At 35.1% G+C, this 11119-nt stretch overlaps 3 protein-coding genes across 6 annotated transcripts in view; 2 read left to right on the top strand and 1 right to left on the bottom strand.

Moving 5' to 3' along the window:
- The window catches only part of ZNF404 (zinc finger protein 404), a 29940-nt gene extending 19765 nt beyond the window's left edge, over nt 1-10175 (top strand). For 3 of the 4 annotated variants that reach the window (XM_081807071.1, XM_081807072.1, XM_081807070.1), the window contains one exon: nt 1131-10175. In XM_081807071.1, coding sequence (XP_081663197.1) covers nt 1131-2653 — 1523 coding nt within the window. In that variant the 3' untranslated portion in view covers nt 2654-10175. Of the gene's footprint in view, nt 1-34 lie in introns of all 4 variants that reach the window. The other variant, XM_081807073.1, reaches the window with a different exon arrangement.
- Nucleotides 1-11119, top strand: part of ZNF229 (zinc finger protein 229) — a 474727-nt gene that overhangs the window by 391499 nt on the left and 72109 nt on the right. The window lies entirely within an intron of this gene.
- Nucleotides 1-11119, bottom strand: part of ZNF283 (zinc finger protein 283) — a 63253-nt gene that overhangs the window by 22171 nt on the left and 29963 nt on the right. The gene's annotated exons all lie outside the window — the stretch shown is intronic.

Genomic DNA, 11119 nt, shown 5'->3' with positions numbered 1-11119 from the left:
TAGATTGGTAAATGATAACCTTCTATGGTTAAAGGCCATAGAAGGTAAATGATAGAAAACATATTTTACTGTAATAAGGTATGAGAGATTAATCAGGGAGAGATGGTGGATAACTGTTGCATAATTTTCAGAAACTAAATGGATATTTTACTCAGTTGCCTTCCCCAGTAACCTTAATTTTCATTCTTATTTACTTTTACCTTCATCCAAGTTCATTTTTAAAATTCAGTATTTTATCCTACAATTAATATTTACCTTGTGGTAAGGACTTGTTTTGCAGTAGTAGTTAAAAGAAGTTTTGAGTTTTAGAGTAAGAAAATAAGCAGTAAAACAAATGAGAAAATAAATATGTAATAGAGAAAAGTATTTTGAAGATAAAAATCAGGTGTTGGAATATAGAATAAAGGATATGAATTTACTTAAGAGTTAGCAGAGGCAGCCTTTCTGAAGAAGTGATTTCTAATCTGCAAGATAATAATTTAAAGGCACTAGGTAAAAGGATTTCTGAAAGGTGGAGCACCTGTGTGAAGCCCCAGGAAATGGGAAAGGTTATATATGTCTTAGTAGCTGAAGAGATGCATTTGGATAGTATATAGGGAACAAAAGATGCCAAGGGCTTGAGATGAATTTGTGTAAAAAGACAGATCCTTTTTATTCATGATTATGTGTTTAGGGTTTTATTCTAAAATAAAGACAAACCATTGAAAAAATTACATAAAGCCATCTGATAGATTAATGTTAGAAATGTAGATGACCAGAACCTACTCCTCTAGATTCTGATACACTCAGTCTCAGCAGGTATCTAAAAGGTAGTGTATATAAGAAGCTCCCTCTATAATTTTGATCCACACTAAATATGAGAACTACTGACTTTTTCTCTTTGCCTACTCACAAACTTTATAGTTCTCAATATGAACTTTCATAATTTTCTGAGGCCTTCTTGCCTTTTAAAAATTTCATGACAGTATTTTAGGATTTTATGACCCTTTTACTTCTAGTGAATATACTTCTCAATTCATCACTATTTTTACTCTAGAAGGCCCCTCCTCATCCCCAGTATAGGAAAATAGCTTTGTTTATTTGTTTATTTTTGTTTTTTTGTTTATTTTTATTTTCTTGTTTTCTTTCAGACATTGATTTTACAACTGAGACCAACAAGTTATCTTCAGAAAAAAGCAGTTATGAAGTAAATTCATACCATCGGGAGACAATGAAAAGAAGTAAAACCTTCAACCTTACGAGGTTTATTTTCAGAAATGACCCACAGTGCAGAATTGAATTTGGGAGAGAACAGGTGCCTAACATGGGATGTTTTAGTCAAATGACATTTATAAAACATATATCTCTTCCTCTACATCAGAGAATTCACCCTAGAGAGAAATCCTATGAATGTAAGGAATGTAGGTGGGGCTTTAGAAAATATTCACACCTTACCAAGCATTTGAGAGACCATAGTGGTGTGAGACCCTATGAATGTAAGGAATGTGGAAAAGCCTTTTTAGTTCTCCAGCATTTTATTAGACATAAAAAAATTCACACTGATTTAAAACCCTATGAATGTAATGGATGTGAGAAGGCCTTTAGGTTTTATTCACAGCTTATTCAACATCAGATCATTCATACTGGTGTAAAACCCTACGAATGTAAGCAATGTGGGAAGTCTTTTAGACGTTATTCTCACCTTACTGAACATCAAAAAATTCATATCGGTTTGAAACCCTATGAATGTAAGGAATGTGGGGAAACTTTTAGATTGTACCGACATATGTGCCTACATCAGAAAGTTCATCATGGTGTGAAACCCTATATATGCAAGGAATGTGGGAAGGCCTTTGGTCATCGTTCAAGTCTTTATCAACATAAGAAAATTCATTCTGGTGAGAAACCATATAAATGTAAACAATGTGGAAAGGCCTTTGTTCGCAGCTATCTACTTATTGAACATCAGAGAAGTCATACTGGCGAGAAGCCGCATGAATGTAAGGAATGTGGGAAGACCTTTAGCAGGGGTTCAAGCCTTCTTAAACATAAGAGAATTCATAGTAGTGAGAAACTCTATGATTGTAAGGACTGTGGGAAGGCCTTCTGTAGAGGCTCTCAACTTACACAACATCAAAGAATTCATACTGGCGAGAAGCCACATGAATGCAAAGAATGTGGGAAGACATTTAAGCTTCATTCGTACCTTATTCAACATCAGATAATTCATACTGATTTGAAACCGTATGAATGTAAACAATGTGGGAAAGCCTTCAGTCGTGTTGGAGACCTTAAAACACATCAGTCAATTCATGCAGGGGAAAAACCCTTTGAATGTAAGGAATGTGGAAAAACCTTTAGACTTAATTCTCAACTGATTTATCATCAGACAATTCACACTGGTTTGAAACCATACATATGTAAAGAATGTAAGAAGGCCTTTCGTTCTATCTCAGGTCTTTCTCAACATAAGAGAATTCATACTGGTGAAAAACCCTATGAATGTAAAGAATGTGGTAAGGCCTTTAATCGTAGTGATCGACTTATGCAACATCAGAGAATTCATACTGGTGTGAAACCATACAAATGTAAGGAATGTGGAAAGGCCTTTACTCGTTGCTATCAACTTACTCAACATCAAAGATTTCATAGTGGTGAGAAACTCCTGATGTAATGAGAGTCAGAAAGCATTTAGCTTTGGCACATCCTTTACCATTATCACTATTCTACCACCCAATGATGTTATGGTAAAGATTATTTAACACAAACTTTAAATGCTTAGAGGGGCATCTGGCACATAGTATTTGCTTACTAAGTATTGTGTTTTTTTAATGATAATCACCATTATTACTATACATAAATTCATGTGGAAGGAAGACCCTATAACCATATTTTTAAAATGCATCAGTGCTCATCCATATTTTCTTCAGATAATTAATTCTGGACAAAATCCCATAGAATATATTAAACAAGACACTTTTTTATTCAAAGCTCAACCCCCTGAAGATTAATAATAAGAAACGCTGTGCCCGGCTGCCTGGGTGGCTCAGATGGTTAAGAGTCTGCCTTCGGCTCAGGTCATGATCCCAGGGTCCTGGGATCGAGTCCCACATCGGGCTCCCTGCTCAGTGCAGAGCCTGCTTCTCCCTCTCCCTCTGCCATTCCCTCTGCTTGTGCTCTTCTATCTCTCTGTCAAATAAATAAATAAGATCTTAAAAAAAAAAAAAAGGTTTAAAAAAAAGAAACACTGTGCCCTTATTAGATATTGTGAGTTCAGCTGTGAAAAATTGGAGAGTAGTTTGAAGTAAGTTTCTTACAATAAATTCTGTAATACAGATAACATACATTCCTCATGCCCTACAACTGAAATAAATTAAAAACTTAACAATTTGGTAGCCAAAGACCTAGGTTGACTTGGAAAGGTTTTCCTTGAGTTTTTGAAAGTTTTCAAATTTACATAATAGGTACAACAGTGTTACAATGAAGTTTGTTTGCCCTCCACCTAGATTCAATATATATGATATTTCTCTCATAAATATGAACATGTATATATACAGATGCATATATATATCATATATATTGAATATATTTTACATATATCATTTTGCTGTGTTTTTCAGTGAATGTTTTAGATATCACTTCACCTCTAAAAAGTCAACATACAACTCTTAGAATTAAGGGTAATCTTCTAGATGACCATTAAACCACTGTTACCTAAAAAACACTAATAATAATCCTATATTGTTCTACAATATTCAGCCCATTTACAAATTTCTCTGATTGGCTAAAGAATATCTTCTAAAAGTGCCAGCTTTTTAAAAGCCAAAAACCAAACTAAGCTCATATATTTTATATGACTGCGGCTTATTGGGTCTAATAAGAATTGGTCAAGAATTTACCCTCCACCTCCTTACATTTTTTGAAGACTCAGAAGAAGTAACCTATATAATGTTGTGATTCCATATTTGTCCTGCTTTTTCTCAAGGTGGGCTTAACTTGTTCCTCTATCCTTTGTATTTATTGTGAACTGAAGGTTATGTCTAGAGGCTTAAGTTTCAGATTAAACATTTTTTATAAGACTACTTCATAGATAATAGTGTATTTAATATAAAATATCAGGTGGCATACAAATGAAACTATGTTTGATCTCTTGATTCATGTATTGACCACCAGTTCCCTCCATTGTATTGGTATATTTTTTTCTTTGCAATTAGTAATCCATGTAAAGTCACACTGGCACTCCATTCAGAAATTTAAACAGGCTATTATTTTAAAGAAATTAACATCTTGAGGAACCTCCATACTGTTTTCCAGAGTGGCTGTACCAGTTTGCATTCCCACCAACAGTGTAAGAAGGTTCCCCTTTCTGCACATCCTTGCCAACATTTGTTTCCTGTTTTGTTAATTTTTGCCATTCTAACCGGTGTAAGGTGGTATCTTATTGTGGTTTTGATTTGTATTTCCCCGATGGCTAGTGATGTTGAGCATTTTTTCATGTATCTGTTAGCCATTTGTATGTCTTCTTTGCAGAAGTGTCTGTTCATGTCTTCTGCCCACTTTTTGACTGGAGTTTTTGTTTTTTGAGTGTTTGAGAAGTTCTTTATAGATCTTGGATATCAGCCCTTTATCTGTAATGTCATTTGCAAATATCTTCTCCAGGGTGATGGGTACTGAGGAGGGCAAGTGTTGTAATGAGCACTGGGTGTTATACGCAATGAATGAATCATTGAACACTACATCAAAAACTAATGATGTACTATACAGTGGCTAACTGAACATAATTTAAAAAAAATTTTTTTTAAAGAAATTAAGACACCCCCCCAAAACCCTCATATTTTACATTTACCCATATATTTACCCTTTCCCATGCTCTTCCTGATTTCCCAATTACCAATTCCCAATTGTCTGAATTTCCATCTGGTATCACTTTCCCTCAGCTTGAAGAACTTAATTTAGCATTTCTTGGAGTGCACATCTGCCGGTGGTGAATTATCAGTTTCTTTTACCAAATGCCTTTGTTCTTGAAGGATTATTTTTCTTTTTTTTAAAATATTTTATTTATTTGACAGAGAGAGAGAAAGCAAGAGAGGGGACACAAGCAGGGGGTGTGGGAGAGGGAGAAGCAGGCTTCCCGTCGAGCAGGGAGCCCAATGCGGGGCTCAATCCCAGGACCCTGGGATCATGACCCGAGCTGAAGGCAGATGCCCAACGACTGAGCCACCCAGGTGCCCCAGGATTATTTTTCTTGCTATAGAATTCTGGGGTTTGTGTGTATTTTTAAAAAGATAGACACTGATTTCTGTCCTCCATGGGTTATGATGAGAAGTCATTTGAATTATTTTTCCTCTGTATATGTCATTTCTCTCTGCATGCTTTCAAGATTTTTCATTACCTTTAGTTTTCATCTATTTGAGTATGCTGGTCTAAGTGTGCTTTTATGTTACTCCTGTTTGGGGTTCTCTGAGCCTCTGAAATCTGAACACTTACACTTTTCCCCAAATTTCAGAAAATTTTGTCCATATTCAGATATTTTTTTCTGCCCTTGCTTCTCCTCCTTCTGGGATTCCAGGTACTTGTGTTAAATCTTTTGATATTGTCCCACAGGTCACGTGCTCTGTTAGTGACTCTCCAGCCTTTTTTCTCTTTTTCAGATTGGATAATTTCTATTGCTCTATCTTCAAATTTACTGATTCTTTTTCTTGTCATCTCAATTATGCTGTTAAGCTTATCTATCAAATGTTTGAGATATGGCACTTTTCAGTTCTACTATCTTCATTTAGTGTTTTTTTAATATAGTTTCTATTTCTTTACTAAGATTTCCTGTTTCTTCATTGTATATTTTGACAATGCTTTTGATTCCAGTGAAAATCTTTCATATATTGATTCATGATAGAAAAATAAGTAAAATTATTTTTAACTTATGAAAAGTATCAGTTTCCAGAAATATTCCTACCCTTTTAGTTAGGTCACAAAAACAGCTTTTCCTTTCCTTGGCGTTCCAGATTTTCTTTGTTTATATGTAGTGTGATACTGGTGAGAAAACAAATCACACTGTCATTTTGGGGGTCTTGATTATGAAATATTTGCCAAGTATTTTTTTAAAGAAAGCTTTGGAGTTCAAAATACAGTAAATCTTTGTAAAAGATCTGTAAAACTCTTCAACCATTGAACCAATGAACATTGGCAAAGACCATAAATAAATTCATTGTTTTCTATTTCTTTCAACAGTTCCATAAAGTGACAGTGATTCATATTTACCCATATATACTAAACCATCATACTTTTCATACTGTGGAGCAAATCAATTAGGGAGACATAAAGCTCTTTAAAATTTACGGAATTCACATTTTTAACTTAGCATAGCTGTTTAATCATAATAGAAATTATTTTTTTCGTATTTAGTGGAAATTCTTTTTTGACATATATAAAATATTTTAAAATAACTATGCTATGACTCTGATTTTGTAGGCTGCAAATTGACAACATTTCTATTTGATTTGGAAGTCTTTTGAGGCAAAATGTACCCAGAGTATTAAGTGGGCAATATTTCATATTGTACAACTCATCTAAAGCTAGAGAATATATGTAGCTTTACTAATTTTGAATTAATCTTTGATATTGTTAGAAAGATCTTTTATAGGCAGTTGACTGGTGGCTTAAATTTTTTTTTTTTTTACTTTTTATACAATATAATTTTTCTTTTTTCATAATATCCTAACAAAACTTCCATAACTACAGTAATAATTTATCTTCCCATATTTCCACTTAAAATTTGGTGTTTTGTGTATGTAACACACAAAGCCATTTTATAGCTACACAAAGTTATAAGCTCAGATTATGTTTCAAAGTTATTTAAAATTTTGGTTGCCCATTTAATTATAATTTCAGGCAACTAATTTTATCTATTCCTTTTTGGTTATCAAAAGGAAAATTCTCATCAAATATGTTATGTATTTGTTGCAAATGTCTCACAATATTCTCTACTTTAACTTAATTTTTGTACATTATCTACCAGCTTTTTTATTTTGCTCTATTCACAGCAAATTGTAATTGGCATTTGTTGTGAAATTCACAGTACTTCTTCCAGTCTCTTATTTTTTTTACTATTCTGGCCACAGTACTGGCCTCTACTTGACTATGCATCATTAATATGTATTCATTTTAAGGTTTTTTTTTTTAATTTTTTAAAAGATTTTATTTATTTATTTGACAGAGAGAGAGACAGCGAGAGCAGGAACACAAGCAGGGGGAGTGGGAGAGGGAGAAGCAGGTTTCCCGCGGAGCAGGGAGCCCGATGCGGGGCTCGATCCCAGGACCCTGGGATCATGACCTGAGCCAAAGGCAGGCACTTAACGACTGAGCCACCCAGGCGCCCCTCATTTTAAGTTTTAAAATCAGTACACACTTACTTAACCTAGAATAATTTAACTGTAATTAAAGTAATAAGTATATTTAATTACCAATTATTTCCTTCATATCACTGTAACTCATGTTGCTTTCATAAAATATCCAAATAAACACATCAATTGCTTGACATCAGCTAGGTCAGTGATGTGTTTATGTGTAACCCTAGAAACATATACACTACATGCACACTATAATACAAAAATAAAATCTATGCAATGCAATGGTTGAAGTGAAATGTAGTCCTACCAAAACAATAAAGTTGTCAGTAATGGTAAAATATTTTACATTGCTTTTTTAATATTTAAATTAATTAAAATTGGATGAAATTTAAATCAGTTTCTCAGTCACACTAGACTTGTGTCTTAGAAAGTTCAATTTGGTGGCCATATACACTATATTAGATGTAGGGTGGGAATGAGATGAGCATCAGAAAAAACTGAATACAAGGTATCTGTCCAGTATTACTAGGCATTGCAATAATCCAGATTGGACATAAGGAAGATTCACTACAGCTGTGATGGTAGAAAAAAATCAAATGTTTTTCACACATTAAGTACAATCAGCAGGACATGATGGGATGTGAGAGACCACAAATTCCACAAAGATTCTCAAATACTGCAAGTGTACCGGTAAGCCCCCATTTCAATCATTTAATTCCAGCCTACTAGATCTTTTGTTCAATACTGGCATCCAGGAAGTCGGGTTCCATGGTTGGTATTTGAATTAGGGCATCTGCTATTTACCCCCCCCATATCAATCTCCCTTTCTTCCTTTATTTCCTTGTGTGCACCACTAGGATGATGATTCCCCCACCTTATTGGTCCATGGCTCTTCTGTTATGTCCAACTGGAGATAATTGAAATTGTGTGGGAGTTTGAAGGAACCTACCTTAAACACACCTGGTTATCTCCCTTTCTTCCTTCCTCCATGCCTTCATTCCACTGCCTGGATTTGGATAAGATGGTCTGGAGGACTTTGGAGCAGAGCCACACCCGGCTTAGACTGCCACCTCCAGAATTTTATGTGACAGAAAAATTTTCCTGGTTGAACCAGTCATTCTGGGTCATTTTTTATAGCCAAACAATCTTTACTGATTCATCCAGGTTACTGTATACTAAGAACAGTCATCACATGTTCCTATCTCATCTCAATCAAAAACAGAGCAGAGATTTTACATGAATATTCCCATGTAAGTATTCATTCCCACCTCATCAAAAATTCAGAATACCTGCAAGGGGGAGACATTTTTATTTCCCTTCTAGGACATACTTTTCTGCTTTTCTAGAAGAATTCAAATAGTGCCAAATGACATTTTGAAAGACTACATGAGCTTTGGAAGAAAAGTCATTAGAGGCTATTATTTAAGACCATCCCTTGGGGAAGAGGAGCCAAGTTAATTTATAGAATATTATGAGCACTGGGTGTTACATGCAACTAATGAGTCATTGAACACTACATCAAAAACTAATGATGTACTATACAGTGGCTAACTGAACATAATAAAAAACAGAATATTACAAGATAGGAGCTTAAATAAAATAAATGCTTCTATGCTTGGGAAACATAAGCAATGAGCATTAGCAGAAGTTAGTGGAATTATCAAAGCCTGCTATACTTGGCTTTTAAACTGAGTGTTTCCCCATGTCTATCTTTGTGAAATTGAGATAGAAAACTGCTTTAAGGCAGGTACAGAAAGAGCAGCTACAATCCATGAAAGAACAGTCATGTTTTGTATCTCCTAACTAGCCAATTTACAATAATTCCATTCTGAAACTCGGGCTTGATAAATCTGAACTGCTACCTCCAACCTTGGGAACCCTAGGTTCTTTCAAGAGTGGAAATAGTACTCCAGCCTATCAGAGATGCCATACTGATTCATTTAAAGTTTGCAGAGGGGTGTTAAAATTTCTCTTAAAAGGGTAGAACTGAAACTAGACCCACAGAGAGAAGTCTCAGGATTAAGGTCTAGGCCAGGATGTCTACCCTTAATCTGTCCTGAGCTTGATTCCTGATAGAACCAGATACACAGTTTATGTCCTTGACACTGTAAGAATGAAAGTTTTTGCCCTAGGACCTGGAATAAGTAAGTACTCCTGTGAATTCTCAGACTCAAATTATCCCCTGTAGACATGTGACTGACCCTTCTTCCACCTAGCCCAGAAACAAATATTTAAAGTCCTTCTTCCACCAGCCTACTATTTACTACATTTGTGTAAGTTCCAATCATGACCTCTGACACTTTGTGATTTCATTTCCCATCAGGATGCTGGAACCAAGAACCTTCTTTTAACCTACAGAGATAGCCCTTGTACTGAGGACACAGAGATGAATCTGAAATATATCTGCCTGTTGACTTAGAAAGGTAGACCAGTAATATGATACTTATAATGCAGTACAACTAGGTGCTATGAAATAATAGTAAAGGGGGCTGAGGTAGGTAGGCACCAAAAACAAACAGAATCTGGCAGGACTTCATGAAATGATGTGAAGACTTCTATTTGGAGCAGAAAAATCCTACAAATCAACTAAAAATGCTCAGTAAAATAGAAAAATTATCTCAAATACTGACAGATATTCTATCGAGTGCTTATATAGCAGAGTATCTAAGAATATTAAAGAAATCTGCACTGGGGGCAAAAGTGAAAACAGAAACTGAAAAGTCAATAATGCTGGGGCTACCTGGGATGTTACAAAATGAACGAACCTGGAGACAAAAGCGATGCTAGAAGCTACAAGGAGCAACAAATTCAAACACATAGTGGGAGATTTTAACACATCGCTCAGTAAATGATACTTCAAGCAGATAAAAATTGCATGATGAATATATTTGATCTTATGAGCATATTATAAAAGCCATGCACTTAACATGCACTGAAGACATGCTGAAGTGCATATGGATTATTTTTAAAACCTGACCAAGTTAGAGAACTCAAACATCCTGATTCCACAACTTATGACAAAGCTATGATAATCAAAACTGTTACTGACATAAGTGATAGACACACAGATCAATAGAATAGAATTGAGAGACCATAAATAAACCCATACACTATATAGTCAATTGATTTTTGACAAGGAGGCCAAGACCATTTTATGGGGAAAGAACAGTTTCTTCAACAAATTGTGCTGGGAAAACTGAACACCCACATGCAAAAGAATGAAGCTGGGCCCTAACTCACATCATTAAAAAATAAAAAAATTAACTCAAAATGGATCAAAGACCTAAAAGGAAGAGCTTATAGAACTCTTAGAATAAAACATAGGGGGGGAACTTCATGAAATTGGATTTGGTAGTGATTTCTCAGATATAACACTAAAAGCACAGGAAACCAAAAATAGATGAGTTGGACTTCATCAAAATCAAAAACCTTTGTATATCAGCAGTCACTATAAACAAAGTGAAAATGTGGCCCTCAGAAATGGAGGAAATATTTCAAATTATCTATCTGACAAGAGATTAATATCCAGAATATATAAAGAATTCCTACAACTCAGCAACAAAACAACAAACAGCCCAATTAAAAAATGAGCAAATGGGGGTGCCTGGGTGGCTCAGCTGGTTGAACATCTGATTCTTGTTTCAGCTTGGGTCGTGATCTCAGGGTTGTGGGATCAAGCCGTGTCAGGCTCTGTGCTCAGTGCCGAGTCTGCTTGAGACTCTCTCTCCCTTTCCCTCTGCCCCTCCCCCCACCCCATGCTCGTGCTCTAAAATAAATAAATAAATCTTTTTTAA

The sequence above is a fragment of the Leptonychotes weddellii genome, chromosome 16, assembly GCF_054177405.1.
Source record: "Leptonychotes weddellii isolate Sample4059 chromosome 16, ASM5417740v2, whole genome shotgun sequence".
In the NCBI taxonomy this organism is placed as follows: domain Eukaryota; kingdom Metazoa; phylum Chordata; class Mammalia; order Carnivora; family Phocidae; genus Leptonychotes; species Leptonychotes weddellii.
The sequence above is the reverse complement of the archived record's forward strand: the minus strand, read 5'-3'. Positions and strand labels throughout refer to the sequence as shown.